Genomic DNA, 23,428 nt, shown 5'->3' with positions numbered 1-23,428 from the left:
TTCTGTGTTTCAGACGATACAATCCTGGCAATCGACCTTCCTTTTTAGGCTACTAGCCGGCAAAACGTCCTTTTAAAAAATACACACATTTCCAATTAAAAAATATAAAATTTTTCTAAAATAGGAACTGGTGATATAAGAACGTCGTTTTGATAACCATCTAACCTTCTTGAGAGGATTTTAACCTTCGCCAGGATTGTATTGTCTGAAACACAGAACTAATAAATGGTGGTCCCTGTTTGGGCGAACTTTGTCTCAAAATATTAATAATTTAAATTATTAGGATTTTAAGTGTCATTAAACTGTAATAAATGTTTAATAGAAAATGTATAATTAGAATTACAAATTTTCTCAAATATACTTTTTGTTGTAATGTTTTCCTAATAATTCCTCTTAATTAAATAATGCTTATTTAATTATTATTAGATGAAACAAAGGAATAGTAAGTCTGCCACTAAGTGACCAAAAATCATTCGTTTTTGCAAATTAAAATTAATTAGTTTATAAAAAATATATCGCAGATTTAAAATTATAACATTAATTGCCATTTTATTTTAATTCTAAAGTTAAATTTATGAGGATTTTCTAATGTTTCTAAATGTCTTAGTTTAATGGTAAGAATAGAATCATTACAGTTGTGTTTCAAACTCGATTAAACGCAGAAAACAGAATTTTGTTATTTAAATTTGTTATTAATTTAACGTTTTACAGTAATTAACTCGTTACTTTTATCTAGTTATTTGAAACTACCGATCGGATCAGAAGAAATAGAAAATATACCGGGGGATAAGTATTAGTAAATGCAATAAATATTCTGGAAATTAATTTGGCATTTTTATTAATATTGTAATGGATACAAACATTTCGAATATAAATCAATCGAAAGAGTTAATTGAGAAGATAGCTAAATACGCCGAAGGATCTGTCCAGACAAAATGTGCGATACAAAATAATGTAATCGAAAGTAAAAACGCGTTATGTCATCCGACAATAAACGAATTGGAAAAGATTATAGATGAGCTGAGAACAGATATTCGCAAGGAAAGAAAAATGGAAGAAATGAAAAATAAAATAAATTACTTCAGTCCGATTCATTTCGTTCGAAAAATAGACGATTTCAGCGAGATTAGAAGTAGTAACGAAAAACTAGAAGACAAATTATCAGATATCGGGATAAAACTTTTGGTAAATAAGTTGGACAAATTAGAAAGAACGTCGAAAGGGAACGAAAGCGAAGTTCGCAAATTGTTGCATAACACTAATTTAACTTCTAAAAGAACAGATAGTATTGATATTAACAACAAAGAACTACAACCATTTCTTCGGTAATGCCTATCTTTTTCCTTAATATCTTAAACCAAACACATAACTTAGTGTTCGTAAATAATAAAGTCGTCATCAGGTAAAGTCCCTTATTTTACGGATTTGGTCCTAAAAGAATGGTTCAAAACCTGCCCTGCGTCTTACATGTGAAGTTTGTGAGTTCAAGGGTTAACCTCTACCTAGCTTAACCCTTGAATAAAAACGTTATTCTTTAATTAAACTTACTATTATTACTGATTATTGCTTTTTTAAAACTAGAATACAGTAAAATATCTTTGGGCCCGACTGCCAAAGGCATGGAATAGCTTAAACATTCGTACACTAAATACTTCCCCCCTAAATATTTGTACTGAAATAGGTTATTAAATACTTTCTCTGTTGCTATAAATTCCGCTGGATCCTCCATTGCAATCCAAGTGCGCTCACACCGACGCGAATCCGTCTGCCAAAGTATGCGGTGCGGTTCCTTTTAAGCACAAAATAAATGTTCCACTCTAGTTGTTAATACACACGAGGAGAAAAAATTAAAACGGAACGGAATTGCACACGATTATGGTAATTATTGATCTATCGGATGCTTTTGATATGATCCGTTTTGAAAAAAAAATCACGAAAGTATTGTTATTGTAAGAATCAATGCGCAATAAGTCGTGCAATACGTATGGTCACTTCAACTTTTTACATAAAACTTTCAAAAGCCGTGAAATTATCCATTTCAATTTTCATAATTTTATCTTGCATTTTATAAAACTCAGGTTTTAAAGGTATTTGGTGGAAATTTTATGGGAAAGTCATATAGAAGCCACTTAAATAGAAGCTACTTTGGCTTCTATTTAAGTGTTACAAACGTGAAGAAAACCCGGAAAACTCCGCGAGGCGTGAACCACAATCAGTGTTCAGCGGTTTTATCAGTTCTGCACAGGTCCTCGAAGTTATTAGAAAAAGGGGAAATCGTATCGAGCATTTTCTACGGATTCTCTTTTATTGCCAGTTTCTCATTACTGAAAACATGATGATTTCATATTTTTGAACTCGGACCTGTCATCATCGTTAAATTTTATTTATTGCATTTTTACAGAAATAATAGCTGTTGGGCGACGAATTTGATTAGAGCAAAAATCAAGATTTCTTCCCCCACAAAAATAGGTACTCTTGTCAATAAAACAAAATTGAAAATACAGAACAACTGTAGAAATCTCTGTCCGAATGCATTAGTTTACAGAACACGGAACTATTTATTAAAACCTACAATGGCAGATAAATTAGAAATTTATCTCATTGATCACAAAATCGAAGTAAGAGATTAAATTAATTAAAAACAGTTAATTTTTTGTGTACGACTATCGCATTTTAAAAATAGAACGAAGCGCAAATGAAAGACGAAATAATAATACTTTTGCTGGAACAGAGAGACGAGGAAATGAAATTACATTGTGCTAAGTTAAAAACGAGTAAAATAATAAATTTATATATTTTTGTTTGATAATATTTCACAAAAATCATCAATGAGAATTTAAAAATTTCGTTTTAGAACTTTTACGAATGAAAATAAATCGAAAGGACAGACAGGTATTACTGTTAAATAATTTTATTGAGCATGCAAGAAACGTTTCCGAGAAGAAACTGATCGAATTAACGAAAGATATCGGTGAGAATTTCTCTTGCTTTTAATAATTTGATGTATTCTTGCTTAATTTTTGTACAGATTATTTTTTTTTATGTTAAAGAACTTGAAAATACAAATAATACGAGTGTATGTTTGCATTCTTACTAAATGATTATAATGGTGACGATTAATTTATGATTGTAAAATATTAATATAATTTTTATATTGCAGAAAAACTGAAGAGTGATGGAAGGGGAATATTATCTGCTCTACGGTCCGAATATTTACTTTTGATAACAGAAAAAGAAAACGTCCAGGTGATTACTATTTAAAAAACTATTTTAAATTTTATGTTGAAAATAATTATTATGAAAACAATTGTAAAATTTTAATAAAGTTAATGTTTAAGTAACAGGAAAATCCCGTTATAGGGGTGATACGAAATAATTTACATGATAAATTTTTTTCTAATGCTAACTAGTATAGATTTCGTTTAAAAATTAAATGAAGATTATGGTTCAAAAATTCTTTCATAAAAATGAGATCCATATGTTATTCTTAATTGTCGATATTCTTTACGTCAGACAATATATGGAATGCAAAACATTACAAAATTGACATCTACTTTATCCAAAATGATCGTTTTTAATCTTTAATAACAGAGACGTTATATCAAATGTCGAGCGAAAGAAGAGAATAAAGTGAATTCGGCAATACAAGATCTGAGATTTTACAATGCATCATTTGAAAAAATTATTAATCATTTATCAGGTAAAATTTATTTATTGATAATTTTTATTATAAACAAATTATTTGTTGGAAAAAATATTATATTTGTACTTTAGAAAACGAATCGTCTATGTCTATATTGGAAATATTGCAAACTATTAAATACGAAATTCGAGCTGACGAATTTTTTCTCTCTCTTCTATATCGAGTAATTTAGTCATTTTTATACCAGTTTATATTATTCAAGTTTTCGTCATATATTTATATACATTAACTTTAAATTTTAGAGAAATAAAGAAAAATATGAAAATCTTTCTTTAAATATAATCAAAAACGATTTGTATTTAGAACGTCGCCATTGTGAAAGATTAGCAAAATTGAAAATAAAGACAGATTATACGCAAGATCCAATAATTCTCTGTATGAAACAATTTTAATAAATTTTTAAAAAATTATCCTTTGAACGTTTTTCCCTTTCTATAATTAAATTGTTTATCGTGAGCGTGAAAACGCTAAAATTTACATTTTCATTAAATGATTTGAATATAAAACGATTATCTCTTTTTTTTTTCTTTTGTCACTCTAGTCTGATCCTTAGATATCGATTCATATCCTCCGTATAATGCTATGGCTTACCATAGATTTCTATTACCATTAAGAGAACTAACCTTTTGTTCGTTATGTTGAAGACACCGAATGCGAGATCCGTGGTACCGGTTGCAGCTCCTTAAACTTTATACACCCATTGGCCGAGCGCTGTTGGCTATTTTTGTAAATGGTCCCTACCTGCTTGGCACCTGGGCTGTGGGACCTGTCTCCCACCCATTAGGGGTTTTGTACAGGGGTAGTTTGTAGGGATGCGAGATCGGTGGTACCAGTGGAGGCATTGCTAAACTTTATCCAAAATGGATTTTATGATGAATTTTGTGAATATAAAGTTATTTGGTAATTAACGTAGAAATACTAAACTTTAACTTTGTCTGCTAAAATAAATCACTCGAAGTCGAATAAGAGAAAGTAGTTTTACTTGGTTTTAATCTAGAAATTATTTTATTAATTTTTAGAATTTACAACAAAATTTTTTTATGAATTAATTTATAATTTTAGATTTCTATTTAAAAGTCACCCAAAAAGTCTCAGATAAACTTTAGAGGTAGATCAGGAATACAAGCTATTTCTAAAGTTTATCTAAGACCTTTTGAATTATTCTGTGTAGAAAGTTCAATGCAGTATGCTGAATATATGATTTTTCAAAATTTACATTATTTGTATGTAAATTGTTAAACATAGAGTAAAAAAAAACTACAATGTTGATTGATTATCTAAATTTAATAAAAGTAAGTTTATTTTTCTGTGGTAACACTTGGCATTATATTTATTCAAGTATGACATATTTAAGTTAAAAGAATGGGTGCATTCAGTGAACAAAAAGTGTGCAGCTCTAAGGTTGGCTAATGTGTTCAGTTACTTAATTAATCATCAGATTTTCTGCCTCAGAGGGACAATGGTGCGATTTGCAAATTTTTCAGTAGAGCCAAGAAATTTTGCTGCATTTATTTACTGATTTATAGTATTTTTTCAAAGTATCAAAGTTGTTAGGATAACTTGGCCTAGAAATTCACATAGATTTCATTTTTTTGTCATCATGTTCTAATGTTTTAGAAATTTCCCACTTTGTTACTTGCAACATTAAAACAGAAGCATGACATCTTGATACTGCAAAGGGATAAAGAAATAGTATAACATTAAACATTTATGTATTGGTAATTCTGTTATGTTCTTCCATATTTAATATTGAAGATTTATTTGTTGAATTTTATGTTTTCATTCATTTTTAAGTATGATAGACAGAATGGAAAATGTGTTGTATTAAGCAGATACTTCAATTCTGCAGAATGCAAGAATTGAAGTATCTGCTTGAACAATAGCTGACTATATCAAAAAAGCAATAATTTTATAGCATTCAGCAAACAGCAGCACTATCAGATAATCTACATTTGTGTTTTTGTTTGGCATACCAGTTATGAGAGTGGCCTCAATTTGACCATTCAAAATAGATCTCTATTAAGTGACTTGAGTTAGGTAATCAGAAGCTAACACATTGACCTGAACTACCTACAAAAATTAGAGATTTGGATTAAATTCTAACTTTGATCCAGAATGATTCTTAGTTAGCTGGTAGCATTAGAATGTATCTGGCAACAATTTTTATAATTGATAAATTAATATTTTACTATAAGATGGTTTTTTATTTAAAAAAAAAACAAGTATTAACATAATATTAATGAAAATAAATGATTTCAGAATCAAAGTAATTGTTGAGTTTTAAAATTTTAAATATTTTTTTTTTATTATTTACTGTATTTTGAATTTAAATAAATTAAAACACATTAATTTAAAACTGAATACATTATAAATTTATTCCTGTCACAAAATAGGGATGGATAATAATATCTGAATAAGTAACAGTTTTGTACACTGTACACTAGAATTTCTATTAAATAATGAAGGTATTATTGTAATAATAATATATATGGTATGGTATTTAATTCTTAAAGAACTTTGTTTTTATTAAGAAAGACATGAAATTTTACTTAAAAATGTATATATTTCTTTTGCACATTATTTATATACATACCAAAAAATTTATAAACATTAAAATTTTAATGATTGTAGACCAACAAATGAAATTATCACAATATTGCAGATGTCTTTGCATAATAATTTCAATTGAGCTATTTTGTAGTCATCTTTCAAAATCCCCTCGAAGATCCGCCTTTTCTATGGTCGACATTTGTATATATTTTTCCATCGTCACCCTTCACTATACCTAAGACGACTGTGCCTTCTGAAGTTGGCTTAGTTTTATGACCATACTTTTTCAAATTGTCAAGAAATATCTATAAAAATAATATTAAAATATGACAATTTTATGTCAAAATTTTATTTAAAAATTTATGAATTTCAAACCTGAGGAAAACCGTCTTCGTACTGAAGGTAATTAGGATAAAGTTGATGATGTAATCTAAGTGCATCTACACTTTTTTTAAGACTTTCTTTAAGCCATAATGTTCGCACCATCACCTAATTAATTATACATAGATTAAATGGTTTGTTATAAAAGGATTTATTACTATTTTTTAGAGAACAAAAATTAAATTTAAATAAAAATTAAATAAATTTTTTTATGGTAATTGAAATATATTATGGTATTGTCTAATATTGTAAGTTCTAATGCTGTTGATAATTCCATTTTATATGAATTCCATGTTATACGAGTCACTTAGATTTTACAAATATGTGAGCCATTTACAGCCCGGCACATGTATTTGTAAAATCTAAGTGACTTGTACAACATTGAATTCATATAAAATGGAATTATCAACAATGTTATGGGGAGTCGACTGTAATTTACAAAAACTGAAAAGTCACATTTAAAAAAATTAAAACTATAGATATGTTTATGCCAAAAGTCATGTTTGAAATGTATTTTTTAAAATTTTCAGATTTCAGTTGTTTTAATTAAAGAACTTTATCTTGTTTCTTGAATTTTTTACCCTCCAAGAACACACTGAAAATACAATCACAACTTGTCAAGTGCTTTCATATTGTTTATATAAATAATGGTAGCATTCTCTGATGGGTAACCTTTCTTAAACCTGTTTAGAATCTTGAAAGTTTGACTTTAAGTGATGATGTATACAACTGTGACTGGGGGGTCGGCACCTCTTTGATGGACTGACACGGAAGCCACGGCACCTCTGAAATAGGTCACGCGAGCAGTCGCGTAACGGAGTGATTGGGTTTGGTATGGAGTGAGAGACAGCACTCCAGAAGTGACTCATGCAGAGGCCTCATTAACAAAACGTTTATTTGTAAAAGACAAGAATTCATGATCATACAAGGCATCAATAGGGATAGCTAGGCCTAATGTTGCATTTCAAGAGAGAGAGAGTTTACAAGAAATGGACATGGCAATAAATACTTTGGGATAATGATGATGTTCGGCAACAGTCTGGCACTATTTGTTGAGAGGTTCTCTAGATTGCTCTGGATCGTATAATCGAGTATCTTGGTCTTTTGAGGTAGAGTTTGTCTTCAAAATAAAAGGCATATCCTTAGATGAGGAAATATACATTTAACTGAGTATCCACAAGAATTAGGTGCACAAGAACTAAGTGTATCTGTTAGAACTGAAATAGGCTCTAGATAGGGGATGATATTCCTTTGAGGGACTGGCAACGACTGCCTAACTTCTTTGTTCTGTTCTATATTGAACGGATGAAATCAAGATGTTAGGTTGGGAGGTGATGAGAAAGCATCGTTTCTGGGTCTGAGAACCTAACAGATGTTTTGCTCCCAGGTAAAAGTTGACAGTTATTTGACGAGATTGTAGCTACGATGCGATGTTATGAGATAATAATGTAAACATACTGAAAGCCAAGATTCGGATCCTTACACAATAACATATAGGATAATATTTTATAATTTGTTTGCTCTTTATTATTCTTATGGCCAAAAAGTATAAATACTGTATTTCAAGATATGAGAATTTACTTTTTGTAACAGAATGGAATACACTGATCATCATCATGGTTCATGCACTATAACAACAGACAGTAATTAGGTAGGAAATAAGTATGTTACTTTATTAATAAAAGAATATACTTTCTGGTAACTGTATGTTGTACTGTATACAGTAAACAAATTTCACAACAATGGAAATACTGGTCCCATAAAATGTGAAATAATATCTCAGAGAAAAGACAGTTTAGTAGAGATCTTTTTTGTAGGTAAGAAATGAAAACAGGTTAAAGTATATATTGTTTGTGTAAAATAAAAAAATAACTTTGGATGATACAATAACTACAATTATTTTTTTCGAAAATGGAAAATTTTTTTTATGCATTGACAAAAATTCAACCCAGGCCTACACGTAACAGAGAGAAATTTCGAAATTGGATAGGCTAATTTCATTGAAAATGCATCGTGGATGACCTCATGGTTGTGGCCAGCAAATGAACAATCACACTCAAAAGCAGCGATACCAAAGATGATTGGAGAATGAGAATGAGACCTACCTTGAGCATCAAAGTGATTCTGCTTAGTAGTGAGTCTCCAAGACACAGTCTTGTCCCAAATACGATTTTGCTGTTTTACTTGTTCAAGCTCCGATGGTCCATAAAACAAAGACAAGACTAAATAACAAAATAAATTTTTACCATAAATTAGGCACAAACATGGTTACTTTTTGACATAATCATCGTGAAGATTGAGGAATTTGTCATATCTGTGGACAAGTTTTTCCATCCCCTTGAAATAATGTTGTCACCAGTGAATTGAGATGGTCTTAACAACATTGTTTTGAACATCGTCATTAGTCTCAAACTTCTGCCCTGCTAGCCATGTTTTCAGTTCAGGAAAGAGGTTCAAGTCTTCACACATTAAAAAGTTCCAAGCTGGGTGGAAGTCTTCACCATCTTTAAACACCCAGTGTATAGCCCCGATTTAGCACTGAGCGACTTCTGCCTCTTTCCTGAACAGAAAAAGTGGCTAGGAGGGCAGAGGTTTGAGACTAATGACAATCTTCAAAACAATTTAGGGCCCATCTGAAGTCATTGGCGGCAACATTCTATGACAAGGGGATTGCAAAGCTCGTCCACAAATATGACAAATGCCTCAAACTTCACGGTGATTATGTTGAAAAGTAACCATGTTTGTACATAACTTTTGGTAATAAATTCATTTTGTTATTTACCATTGGAGCTTAAAAAAAACAGCCTACATATTAATATGCTCAATTCCTAACTTAATATTCTTCAATGCACTCAACTGTTCATTTATAAACCAAAAATTAAGAACTAAACTTATTGATATATAAATTAAGGTTTAATTATATTTAAAATTACTTACCTGGGCCATTGCAGTTGGGATTAAAGCACCACCAGCACCACCAATTACCATTTTAACATTTTTACTTTTGTCAACGAGGACAGACGGACTCATAGACGATAGTGGTCGCTTTCCCGGTTTTAAAAAATTAGCAGGGGATGATGGTAAACCAAAGTAATTTGTCTTATTTGGATATGAGAAATCATCCATGCTATTGTTCAATATAATTCCAGTAGAATTTGAACGTCTTTTTGAACCAAACCTACACACAATAAGAGAAATTTCTGAGACAAAGTATTTAATGAGTAATGCTACTTCAGTACAGAACAACTTTGTACTAGTTATAAATTATAAGATATTGTTAAGAATATCTTTTAATTGCATATATCTTAAACATATCTTTTATAATACAACAAACACAAAAAAATCTGAATAATTATAAACAAGACACAAATTAAACCAAACTCCAGTAAGAAACAACAAATTAATTGATAAATCTTACAAATTAAACCAAATTCCAGTAAGAAATGTGTACCTTGATTTATCTTAAATATTTAATAGTTGTCAAAGAATCAAGCTGGATTTATTATTTGCCTAAATTTTGTCTAATTAAATATACAAATCTTAATAATTTGGACTAAAGATTAGAATGAAAGATGTATTAAATTTAATAATAGCAATTAAGTTGACATTTAGTATATTCTGGAAGAAAAGAATGATCCATGATCCAGGATTCAAACCTGCACTGCTGCTTACCATGTAGATGCATTTCAAGTTATGTTACTCAGACCTCTGTCCAATCTTTGCTTCCAGATCAATTTATTTAATAATGAGAGATCACAACATTATCATCAGTTTTCAATGATATTATTTGTATGTATAAACCTTGATATAAATCTTTATTGAGCAAAGGAAGAAAGTGCATTTCTCAAATGTTTAAAAAAAATTTAAGTTAAAAAATCACAAGCAACTTTGAATTTATGCTTTATAGAATCTTTTAGTGAAGACTTGATGACTAGGCAGCATTCTACCTGATAGCTCATTGCTAGATTACTTAGACACAAGCCAACAAGCTTTTTTTTCATATCAATGCAATTTTTAAATGTAATTTACAAACTAGAATATTATCAATTTATATGTTTTGTTCATTTATTTTCTATTAAAAATGTGCATTTTTTCTGAAAATTAATTTTACTTTCCCAGCTGTTATACATAACAGAGAGAAGTATGATGNAATCTTTTAGTGAAGACTTGATGACTAGGCAGCATTCTACCTGATAGCTCATTGCTAGATTACTTAGACACAAGCCAACAAACTTTTTTTTTCATATCAATGCAATTTTTAAATGTAATTTACAAACTAGAATATTATCAATTTATATGTTTTGTTCATTTATTTTCTATTAAAAATATGCATTTTTTCTGAAAATTAATTTTACTTTCCCAGCTGTTATACGTAACAGAGAGAAGTATGACAATCAGTCAAAAAAATTATCCCCAAGATTTTATATTTTTGGAGTTGGAACATTGAAACTTCAAGAAATGCAAAAAATTTGGAGGTTTTTCTGTGTGGGGGTACAATTTTGTTCTCTTCTTTGAAGCTTAATAACTCCTGTGCTTTTTGTCATAATTTTCTGAAATTTTGCAGGGAGGCTTATTTATTAAAGGAATTTATGCTGTTAAATTTTGGTGATTAAAGGTCAATGGAGTGGGGAGATAAAGGGAATCATATCATATCTCAAGTAGGATCTGACAATGATGTAAATGCTAATAATGAGTAAAATCAATTTTTTTATAAAACCTATCCCTACCATCAAAATTAAATTTTTTGCCATTTTATAATTAAAAATATAAAAATTTCTTTTAAATAAAATATTGTAACAGATGGCACCACCAAATGTCGCCAGGAAAGTCAAGCAACTCATTGCTGGATTTTTTGGAATTGCTGTCCATTAAAAAAAATTTAAAGTTTTATTTTACATTTGGGAACATAAGAATATTACGAATAATTTGACATCTAAGCAATTTAATAATTTTTGCAATTATTTGTTATAACTAACTTCCAATATAGTCAAGTTCAAAACACACATACNATGAGAAATCATCCATGCTATTGTTCAATATAATTCCAGTAGAATTTGAACGTCTTTTTGAACCAAACCTACACACAATAAGAGAAATTTCTGAGACAAAGTATTTAATGAGTAATGCTACTTCAGTACAGAACAATTTTGTACTAGTTATAAATTATAAGATATTGTTAAGAATATCTTTTAATTGCATATATCTTAAACATATCTTTTATAATACAACAAACACAAAAAAATCTGAATAATTATAAACAAGACACAAATTAAACCAAACTCCAGTAAGAAACAACAAATTAATTGATAAATCTTACAAATTAAACCAAATTCCAGTAAGAAATGTGTACCTTGATTTATCTTAAATATTTAATAGTTGTCAAAGAATCAAGCTGGATTTATTATTTGCCTAAATTTTGTCTAATTAAATATACAAATCTTAATAATTTGGACTAAAGATTAGAATGAAAGATGTATTAAATTTAATAATAGCAATTAAGTTGACATTTAGTATATTCTGGAAGAAAAGAATGATCCATGATCCAGGATTCAAACCTGCACTGCTGCTTACCATGTAGATGCATTTCAAGTTATGTTACTCAGACCTCTGTCCAATCTTTGCTTCCAGATCAATTTATTTAATAATGAGAGATCACAACATTATCATCAGTTTTCAATGATATTATTTGTATGTATAAACCTTGATATAAATCTTTATTGAGCAAAGGAAGAAAGTGCATTTCTCAAATGTTTTAAAAAAAATTAAGTTAAAAAATCGCAAGCAACTTTGAATTTATGCTTTATAGAATCTTTTAGTGAAGACTTGATGACTAGGCAGCATTCTACCTGATAGCTCATTGCTAGATTACTTAGACACAAGCCAACAAGCTTTTTTTTCATATCAATGCAATTTTTAAATGTAATTTACAAACTAGAATATTATCAATTTATATGTTTTGTTCATTTATTTTCTATTAAAAATGTGCATTTTTTCTGAAAATTAATTTTACTTTCCCAGCTGTTATACATAACAGAGAGAAGTATGATGATCAGTCAAAAAAATTATCCCCAAGATTTTATATTTTTGGAGTTGGAACATTGAAACTTCAAGAAATGCAAAAAATTTGGAGATTTTTCTGTGTGAGGGTACAATTTTGTTCACTTCTTTGAAGCTTAATAACTCCTGTGCTTTTTGTCAATTTTCTGAAATTTTGCAGGGAGGCTTGTTTATTAAAGGGATTTATGCTGTTAAATTTTGGTGATTAAAGGTCAATGGAGTGGGGGAGATAAAGGGGATCATATCATATCTCAAGTAGGATCTGACAATGATGTAAATGCTAATAATGAGTAAAATCAATTTTTTTATAAAACCTATCCCTACCATCAAAATTAAATTTTTTGCCATTTTATAATTAAAAATATAAAAATTTCTTTTAAATAAAATATTGTAACAGATGGCACCACCAAATGTTGCCAGGAAAGTCAAGCAACTCATTGCTGGATGTTTTGGAATTGCTGTCCATTAAAAAGAAATTTAAAGTTTTTTTTTTTAGATTTGGGAACATAAGGATATTATGAATTATGAATAATTTGACATCTAAGCAATTTAATAATTTTTGCAATTATTTGTTATAACTAACTTCCAATATAGTCAAGTTCAAAACACACATACGCCAGTAAAATTCAAAAACTTATATATATTGAAAGTAAACATATGTACAGTTACAAAAATTTTGACAAATAACAATTACAAAACGTCAGATGTTAACAAAGTCCCACACATGTATCCACTACAACAGGTCCGTCGGAAAGACACCTTGCGACGAAAACCTCTAATGTTATTTGCCACACAGCGAGACAAAATAATCTTCTAGGTCAGCTTAGGCTAAGTTAGAACGACCGTGAATTCCCTTGATATGTCCGAGATGAACTAAAGTCAAACGCGAGTCCACTTTATGTGTCCAAGGCGAACTAAACTTCCTGCCACAACTCAATCCTTTTATACGGAGTGAAGTAAATCAGCTTCCACCAATCAGCACTTAGTAGCGCTACAAGACGTCTGCTGATGGTCTGATGTCTTTCAACCAATCCGCGGTCGAGTTTCCAAAAGTTGTCCGATTGCCGTTTCTATGGCGACAACCATCATTCGTCAAAAAATGCAAAGCGTGGGAAATTGTGTGACAGACGATTTTATCCCGACAAATATCAAATTGTTTACTGCTACACACAACAATTCAATTATTTTCCAATGTCACTTCTCTAGTTTCTTATTGTTTACATTATAAGTAGTCTAATTTATTAGCTATGAAAAGGGAATACAATGTTAGAAAGTAATAATAATAAGGTCATTAATTAATTTAAAGTTTATTATTCCAGTTTTAAAAATATTGTGCATTTTCTATTCCTTAAAATAAATTTTTTTTAATGTAAAAATTGAATTGATTTGAAAAAATTTACTCCCAGAAATCTGAACCAGCCAAGTTGCAGTTATTCTATGGAACCTTCACTGAAAGCAAACTCCTAAGTAACTTGGGACTTTTTAACTTTGCACTTCTCAAATATTTTCAAGAAAATAACTTTCTCCATTTGCTCAATGAAGGGTATAGTTTATTGTTTAAACATATTTTACTCAGTAGTATTGAAAATAATAATCTTGTTTCTTGAATATTAACATAAATTAATAAAAATCAAATAATAGTCTTTAAGCAAACTTACAGTGAAATATACTGTATATGTGCTCATTGAGAATCCCCTTAGCTGAACAGAGATATTTTAAAATTTATATTATAACACTTCAGAATCGACCATTTTTGTTTCTTACAATGACAGTCATAAACTGTGATATGCTTAAGTTATATTATAACCTAGATTTAAAGTAACATTTAAAATTTTCAAAAAACTCAAAAAAACCAATTTAAAAGCATCCACTTTATTTGCTACTTAAACTGCTTTGAAAAGTAGATATATGCTTATCTAACAAAACTCCAGGTGTCTAGCTGTAGAGGATGGTGACCTTGGCAGCAGATTACAATAATGAGTAAGTGCCATGTTACCATGTCATAAGAGTCCTTTTAAACTTTTGAGTGGCTATTTTCTAAGAATCAATTTTACAAAATTTCTCCCTTATGTATAACATAGGGAGGTATTGTTTTTGTGGAATATTATTGGCTACAGGAATCTGACAAAACACTTATTAAATGTTAAATGAGTTAAATGGTGTCAGTCAATGAAGACAAAATCCAATCAGAGCTTAAATCACTTCCAACTTATCTAGTAAGCAGCAAATTAATTTTTTTTTTTTTTTTGAGAGCTCTGCATATATGTGTGTGTGCATGCACACACACATTAAGGCAGATTCAACAGAAAACTGGAAAATGCCATTAAAATTTAGGAGGTCAAACAATATCAAAGTAGTTTTGAGACATGAAACTCCATGAGTCACACCCAGGTGTATAAGTAGAATAGCCATAGTTCTGTGGAAGATTTTCTACAGCTGGGACTACAGTGGATGCCATGAGAAATTTTCTAAAGAACCACAGCCATCAAAAATCAGACAACACTCTGTTGCTCTTCTAACATGCACTGTTGGAGAAGTGCATCCATTTTCTTGATCTGTTGTCTTACTTTATTGCTTGTCAACAATGTTGATAGTTGCAGATATTATTAACTCTGACATGAAACTTTCATGTCTCAACATCATTATGATATTCCTAGAGTTTTCTATTAACATGTCTTGTAGAGTAACATCTGATTGTAATAAGCCATTTTCTCTTGCCNACAAAGTCCCACACATGTATCCACTACAACAGGTCCGTCAGAAAGACACCTTGCGACGAAAACCTCTAATGTTATTTACCACACAGCGAGACAAATTAATCTTCTAGGTCAGCTTAGGCTAAGTTAGAACGACCATGAGTTCCCTTGATATGTCCGAGATGAACTAAAGTCAAATGTGAGTCCACTTCATGTGTCCAAGGCGAACTAAACTTCCCGCCACAACTCAATCCTTTTATACGGATTGAAGTAAATCGGCTTCCACCAATCAGCGCTTAGTAGCGCTACAAGACGTCCGCTGATGGTCCGATGTCTTTCAACCAATCCGCGGTCGAGTTTCCAAAAATTGTCCGATTGCCGTTTCTATGGCGACAACCATCATTCGTCGAAAAATGGAAAAGCGTGGGAAATCATGTGACAGACGATTTTATCCCGACAAATATCAAATTGTTTACTGCTACACACAACAATTCAATTATTTTCCAATGTCACTTCTCTGGTTTCTTATTGTTTACATTATAAGTAGTCTAATTTATTAGCTATGAAAAGGGAATACAATGTTAGAAAGTAATAATAATAAGGTCATTAATTAATTTAAAGTTTATTATTCCAGTTTTAAAAATATTATGCATTTTCTATTCCTTAAAATAAATTTTTTTTTAATGTAAAAATTGAATTGATTTGAAAAAATTTACTCCCAGAAATCTGAACCAGCCAAGTTGCAGTTATTCTATGGAACCTTCACTGAAAGCAAACTCCTAAGTAACTTGGGACTTTTTAACTTTGCACTTCTCAAATATTTTCAAGAAAATAACTTTCTCCATTTGCTCAATGAAGGGTATAGTTTATTGTTTAAACATATTTTACTCAGTAGTATTGAAAATAATAATCTTGTTTCTTGAATATTAACATAAATTAATAAAAATCAAATAATAGTCTTTAAGCAAACTTACAGTGAAATATACTGTATATGTGCTCATTGAGAATCCCTTAGCTGAGCAGAGATATTTTAAAATTTATATTATATCACTTCAGAATCGACCATTTTTGTTTCTTACAATGACAGTCATAAACTGTGATATGCTTAAGTTATATTATAACCTAGATTTAAAGTAACATTTAAAATTTCAAATTTTCAAAAAACTCAAAAAAAAAACCAATTTAAAAGCATTCACTTTATTTGCTACTTAAACTGCTTTGATAAGTAGATATATGCTTATCTAACAAAACTCCAAGTGTCTAGCTGTAGAGGATGGTGACCTTGGCAGCAGATTACAGTAATAAGTGCCATGTTGCCATGTCATAAGAGTCAAACACCTTTTAAACTTTGAGTAGCTATTTTCTAAGAAACAATTTTACAAAATTTCTCCCTTATGTATAACATAGGGAGGTATTGTTTTTGTGGAATATTATTGGCTACAGGAATCTGACAAAACACTTATTAAATGTTAAATGAGTTAAATGGTGTCAGTCAATGAAGACAAAATCCAATCAGAGCTTAAATCACTTCCAACTTATCTAGTAAGCAGCAAATTAATTTTTTTTTTTTTTTTGAGAGCTCTGCATATATGTGTGTGTGCATGCACACACACATTAAGGCAGATTCAACAGAAAACTGGAAAATGCCATTAAAATTTAGGAGGTCAAACAATATCAAAGTAGTTTTGAGACATGAAACTCCATGAGTCACACCCAGGTGTATAAGTAGAATAGCCATAGTTCTGTGGAAGATTTTCTACAGCTGGGACTACAGTGGATGCCATGAGAAATTTTCTAAAGAACCACAGCCATCAAAAATCAGACAACACTCTGTTGCTCTTCTATCATGCACTGTTGGAGAAGTGCATCCATTTTCTTGATCTGTTGTCTTACTTTATTGCTTGTCAGCAATGTTGATAGTTGCAGATATTATTAACTCTGACATGAAACTTCCATGTCTCAACATAATTATGATATTCCTAGAGTTTTCTATTAACATGTCTTGTAGAGTAACATCTGATTGTAATAAGCCATTTTCTCTTGCCTGCTATTTCAACAGATAATAATTAAAAGTCATTTATTAACAATTCTTTTTCTATTTTTATTTTTGTTAGTCCTTCCTTAAGCAATATTTGCTTAAGGAAGGACTTAGCTTTTTGAATATGAAACCACTGATTGTATATTTATTTGCAAAATGCACAAATATGTAGCTTTTGAAAAAGAAAAAGTTTTTCACTTTTATAAACATACTTTGTATTTGATTTTAAAATAAATGAAAACAAAACTTTAAGATTAGATTTATTTGGAATTTAAAATATGTTTGTTTTATTTTGTAAGGTACATACAAGAAAATTTAGAATTCAAATTTTCCAAAACTTACTGTGTATTTATGCTACTTGTTACAGATACAGCATCACCATTTGCAAAGACTGAAAGATGTGCAGTTCCATGGTCTTCCACTTGATATATCACTGGTCCATAATGTTCAGGTGGAAATGTTTTAGTGTCTGATATATTTGCTCTTATGCTATCACCATATTCAGGAGAAATAATCTTAGATATTAACTAAAAAAATATAATTTTATTAATAAACTGTCATATTTTAACAAAATTTTAATTTTAAAAATTATAAAATTGAAGTTAAACAGATTTATTCATGTAAATATAAATAACTAAAACTCAAACCTCATTCTACAATATTTTATTGATTTTTCCATTATTTAATTTTTATGTTCTATTTAAATTTTAAAAATAGTAACTTATATTTAAACATTTAAGTGAAATGAAATTTTACTAAAACATTTATAATTATTTATGAAGTTACTGAATCATCAGATTTTTTTATCAGCAAATAAAAAAAAAGTAAAAGCTTAGAAGAAACTTTAACTCAAAGATTAATTGAAATTATTTTTTATCAATATATAAATAATAATAATAATAATACTTATTAATCTATAAAATAAAACTGAATACTGGCTTATTAAAAACTTTTGTTTATGTTACTGTGAAAGACCAAAATTAGAGAATGCTGATATTCTCCAGTGAATGTCGACACACACAAAATACGTCAGTGAAAGACCAAACATTTGGTTATATTATTATACATTCGAACAATCGCCAATGTATGTGGACAAGCACAAATAAGCTTTGGTGGAGGTTGAAACGACACCCGAGAAGCCAATGTCGACAGAAAGGCGACAGTCCGTTGCCAAATCCTTTGTGGGTAGCCAGAGGTAGGACAAGGTCGTACTCTTTTCCCAGCAACGGTTTAGTGGAAACTGCCCATTTTGTCACTAGATGGCGTTTTTAGTTCTTTTGGTCTCGTGAGGTGGGATCGGTCTGTCAGGTCTAGTGACAGAGGATGAGAGGGGTCGTCAGTAAGGCGTCGGCGATATCCGAATAAAAGACACCATTAATAGATCAGTTCGTAATCACATAATAATGTAATCAGTTTGTAATTTGTAAAGAAAAGTTACTTTTCATAGATGAGATTTCTTCTCAAGAAATATCGCTGAGAGAAGCAGCTGCAGCTAATTCGAAAAGTGGAGGGCAAGGCTATACACGCTGTCATTGCAAAAAGAAGTGTTCCACGAATAAATGCAGTTGTAAAAGCAAGGGACTCTTGTGCAATTCAAAGTGCCATAACAGTTTAAGTTGTTGCAATAAATAAGATTGTATAACGTTAATCACATAATTTATGTGTAAGTTTATTATTGTATTATTTTCTTTAATGATTTAGAATGTACTGTTCGTTTTAGGTTCAACAGTTTATTTACATGCGCTGTTACTTAAGCTTTCTCCTATTTTGACATATTAAAAAGTTGCATTTTTGTCTTAACGTAATAAAAATATTTTTATTCAACAATTCACCATTAGTGCATGCTGAATGTCGACATTTGCCGGTGTAAGTGAGAAATAATGATATTTAGCAAATATTTCGTACATAAATATTACGAAACGACTGTGTGAGTGCTGACATTCACTGGAGAATCTTGGCATTTGCCAGATATCAGTCATTCACAGTAACATTTACACTAAGTGTAAAATCATCATCATCATCATCATGGGGGAGAAGTCTGAAAACAGTTCCAAAACTGTAAATGGAATTGAGCAACATTGTTGCTAAAGTGCTTTAAACAATATGTTGAGTTTTTTCTATTCAGATGGCTGTGTAAATTAGGTCAAGATAGGTGTCCTAGTGATATTTATCCCATCTTAAGTGAGATTGTGAGTGGCCATCAAGATGAAGTTTAATTTATATAAAAACTTATGCAGTTTTACAGGGGAATTTCAGGGGTGGCCAGAAAGAAAAATTTTCCTCTATTTCAAAATTAAATTCCCATTTTTTGTCCCAAAAACTTGATATAATAATAGTAAATTGAACTAATATTTAAAAACACATTTATTAGAATACAATAAAAGAAAATGACAGAAATTAATATTTAACAGCAACACTAAAATACTCTTAAATAGTTATTATATTAACTGTTAATTATTGTCATTAACAATATTGTTTCTCTTCCAAATATTAAGAATAATAAGATACTGGAATATAATATAAATGTGGTTTTAAACTGGGTTTGTTTGCAATGCAAAAGCAAACAAACCCAGTAATTCAGGTATGCTATACAGCAGCATGAGAGGAAGACACTTTGCTGAAGAATTTCCTATTTAATATTTTATGGAGAAAGATCTGCCCACAAATATTAATTGTTATTTTATGAGTGACACTATTACAATTTTAATAATGAATGAGGGTGAGGTTTGCTATATAAGAATAAAACAATTTTTGATCATAATTAACATAGTTAAGATTTTTTTTCAGATTTCTGTAATATATAGAAAAGAGTTGCAAAATAAAAACAAACTAAATGTTTTGGATTTCTAATGCATAATAATAATAATAATAATAATAATAATAATTTCTTACTTTATTAGTTTCTTCATCATCTCCAAATTTTGTTCGTTCAGCATAAGCATATTTAAAAGCTTCTGCCATGCGATGGTAAGTTAATACTGATGAAGAAATATCTTTCATGCTATCAGCAGTAAGATTATATCCTCTTAATATATTTAATATAAAACCCAAAATTGCTCCACTTCCTGGTGTAGGAACTGTGTAAAGAATATCTTGATTTAATGGAATTGCAATGGCATCTTTTAAAAGTGGCTTATAATCCTTCATATCTTGTAATGTGATTTTACCACCTACAATTCAAAGCAAAAATATAATCATTTCTTAGATGTAAAATGTTTTCTATATAAATTTTATAAAAGCCTACCAAAGTTTCTAATATCGTTGACTAAAGATGCTGCTAATTTCCCAGTATATAATTCATCACCAGAAGTATTGGCTATTTTACTTAATGTTTCAGCTAAAATGGGTCGTTTAATCATTTCACCCTCTTTAAACAGATCATCAGTTTCCTTGTTATAAAATAATTCCCTGAAATAATTAATGGATTATTCAAAATGTTTTAATACCAAACAGTTTAATTTACACATTTTTTTTAATTAGAAATTATTATTTAAGAAATAGAAAAATTAGATTTTATTTTAAATTTTATTACATAACTTTTTATAATGTTAACAATTGAGGAACTTTATGGAAAAACAGCATTTACCACATTAAGAAGTTTTCAAGAAAAACGGAGGATTTGTGTTTCAATTCACAAGCATTTTAATATGCAACATGTTATTACTGTAATGTAGGTGTACAGTACAACCTGTGGGGCATGCAACTAAACTGCAGAAATTTCTTAGAAAGAGATTGATGATGCACAAATCCAAATTTGTTAATAACTTGTATCCCTCAAAACTACAAAAAACATCATTTTTCCATTAAGTCTCTCAGTTATTAGCATTATTAGACTTTTTTCACTAAGAATTGTGTTTGTGCAAAATTACTGTTTAATTCTGGTAAATTCAAGTAATTCTGATAAACATGTTATAATAATCAGATAAGTGATTGATTCACATCCTTTTTGTATAATAAAATTTTTATTACAAGTATAGTATGAAGAATGTCAGAAAAATAAGACTAAGAAATTAATATTGACAAAAAAATCAACATTGCCAACTAAGAATAAGAAAGTAAAGATGGGGCAAGGAATGAGACTAAAAAAATAAAATATATCTAAAGTAAATTTAATTGATTATAGTAGTCATTTTATGTCTGATCAAAATAAACAAATAAGTACTTTTAAAACATGAAAGTAAGGCTCTACCATATGTGACCAATACATTCCATGACCCTCACATAGATAATTGCATAAAATAGCCAGTCCCATTAATGATTAAATATTTCTTAAACTAACATTTATGTATACATAAGGAAAAAACATGTGATAGGTATAAGGCAAATAATCACTACATTAACAATAAATAGCATGATACTGCAAATCATAAAAACAATACTTAAAAATTTTGGAAACAGACTTTTTTGCTTTTCCCACTAAATCTAAAATTTTAAGATTTTCTCTAAAGCACCTCTAGGCTCTTTATAGTTTTTCTTTGGCTTATCAGAATTACTAGCATAATTACCCTTGTGTTTTGGAACCATGTTTGCAAAGTATTTGGCATATATGAAACCACGAGAAATATTGATATCTCACAAACACAACATTTTACAAGTGAGAACTCCAGACAAAGATTGATGAGTGAGGTGTATTTGATTATTAAGTATTTAACTAGAAAGATGCTAGGCAATCATACTTGGCATAATTTTCATAACAAATGAAATGGTAAAAATGCACCCTTTTTATTTAAATTTATCAAATAGAATCTGTAGAATGAACCATAGAGTTTTACTAAAGACTCCATCCTGATTATAAAAACCCTACATAAATCAAAAAAATATTAAATTTTCATAAAAATATTTTTTTATACATTAAGTCAGACCAATTTTAGAAAACACAAATAAAAAATGTTATTAGTTATGCAATATTCAAATGAATATTCCTGTTGTCAACTAAAAGGAAGGATAACTTCATAATATATAGAAAGAAATAAATGGATAAAAGATGAAAACTTAATTTGTTCATAACTACAATGATCATTAATAATTGTAACAATTATATAAGATTAACTAAATTACTCAAGTATTCAATTAGTTTTTTAAATTGTAACGTAACTCATAACTATAAGCTAATATGGTAGGACTGCAAATTCAAGTCCCATATAAGGCCATTTCTTTTCAGATTTTTATTTTCTTTAATTATTTAAAATTAATTCATAATATCAATTCTTCTGTTGCCACAAAAAAATTCAAATTCTACATTATGCTAGATTTTCTTAGTCAAACTTGTCTATAACAAAACCTGTATATATTGAAAACCTGTCATTAACAGAAAATTTATTCGGTCCCTTGAATTTTTTGCAAAAATTAATGTAAATTAACCTGTATATAGCAGAACCTGTCTAATGCGGAAACGAAAACATCAGTATCTTTATCCAATTTAATATAAATTTAACAAGAAGTTCATAAACCTAGCATGTATAAATCATTAAAAAGTCAAAAAATACACATACGCAATACAGAACAATAAAATATGATTAATTAATATGGTAAAGTAATTTTATTGGAATTTGAACAGAAAGTTTTTGTATATTTTTATTAACAGTTGTTTTTACTTTCAGGAAATTTTGAACTAAAGGATACAAAACGTATGAGACCCCAAAAGCTGTTGAAGGAAATTATAGAAAGAAATTTGTTAAAGATTGGCAAATAACAACTTGTGAATTTGCAACAAATCTTAGTATGTCACAGACATGTGTTGTTGAAATACTTCATCCACTTGAACTGTTTGTAAAACATGCTGATGATTGTGTTCTGTATGCAGTTTTTTCCCCACTCATGAAAAAATGAACCGAATTGAGTATAATTTTGTCTGACAAAGGTAGGCAGCTCTAAGGTTTTATTTTATTTTTAAATTGGTTACTCATTTTTATCTTAGAGAACTTTTTTACGGATAAATGAAAAAATTAAAAGTTAAAATAAAAATATTTGTTATTAACTGAAAATTTGTTCTAGTAGGTGGTG

The 23,428-nt window shown here is 29.4% G+C and overlaps 2 protein-coding genes across 6 annotated transcripts in view; one reads left to right on the top strand and one right to left on the bottom strand.

Moving 5' to 3' along the window:
- Positions 1-411: 411 nt before the first annotated feature.
- Positions 412-23,325, top strand: LOC111622327. Of its 2 annotated transcripts, XM_023364686.1 has the most exons (9): positions 412-614; positions 737-1,325; positions 2,402-2,618; positions 2,684-2,774; positions 2,855-2,971; positions 3,161-3,246; positions 3,592-3,700; positions 3,775-3,866; positions 3,946-4,131. In XM_023364686.1, exons 2-9 carry the CDS (start codon positions 850-852, stop codon positions 4,093-4,095), a joined length of 1,338 nt encoding a protein of 445 aa, XP_023220454.1. In that variant the 5' UTR covers positions 412-614; positions 737-849; the 3' UTR covers positions 4,096-4,131. The 2 variants fall into 2 exon arrangements, with proteins under 2 accessions (XP_023220454.1, XP_023220455.1); XM_023364687.1 differs by lacking the exons at positions 3,775-3,866; positions 3,946-4,131 and adding an exon at positions 23,026-23,325.
- Positions 6,084-23,428, bottom strand: part of LOC111622326 (glutathione hydrolase 1 proenzyme-like) — a 61,443-nt gene continuing 44,098 nt past the window's right edge. For 3 of the 4 annotated variants that reach the window (XM_023364681.1, XM_023364684.1, XM_023364685.1), the window contains 6 exons: positions 20,670-20,833; positions 20,318-20,595; positions 17,768-17,952; positions 9,572-9,812; positions 6,629-6,742; positions 6,412-6,558 (listed from right to left, as the gene is read on the bottom strand). In XM_023364681.1, the coding sequence (XP_023220449.1) occupies positions 6,412-6,558; positions 6,629-6,742; positions 9,572-9,812; positions 17,768-17,952; positions 20,318-20,595; positions 20,670-20,833 (1,129 nt within the window). Of the gene's footprint in view, positions 6,559-6,628; positions 6,743-9,571; positions 9,813-17,767; positions 17,953-20,317; positions 20,596-20,669; positions 20,834-23,428 lie in introns of all 4 variants that reach the window. The other variant, XM_023364682.1, reaches the window with a different exon arrangement.

Source organism: Centruroides sculpturatus, unplaced genomic scaffold, assembly GCF_000671375.1.
Source record: "Centruroides sculpturatus isolate CEXI.00-Female unplaced genomic scaffold, Cexi_2.0 scaffold276, whole genome shotgun sequence".
Classification (NCBI taxonomy): Eukaryota; Metazoa; Arthropoda; class Arachnida; order Scorpiones; family Buthidae; genus Centruroides; species Centruroides sculpturatus.
This window is presented reverse-complemented; position numbering and strand designations above follow the sequence as displayed.

What these genes read in the sequence shown, in the direction of transcription:
- LOC111622327 (XM_023364686.1), top strand. Translation starts at nt 850, where the DNA reads ATGGATACAAACATTTCGAATATAAATCAATCGAAAGAGTTAATTGAG. An exon ending in GAACTACAACCATTTCTTCG is followed by an intron (nt 1,326 to 2,401) that starts GTAATGCCTATC and finishes GCATTTTTACAG; the next exon opens with AAATAATAGCTGTTGGGCGA. An exon ending in TTGTGCTAAGTTAAAAACGA is followed by an intron (nt 2,775 to 2,854) that starts GTAAAATAATAA and finishes ATTTCGTTTTAG; the next exon opens with AACTTTTACGAATGAAAATA.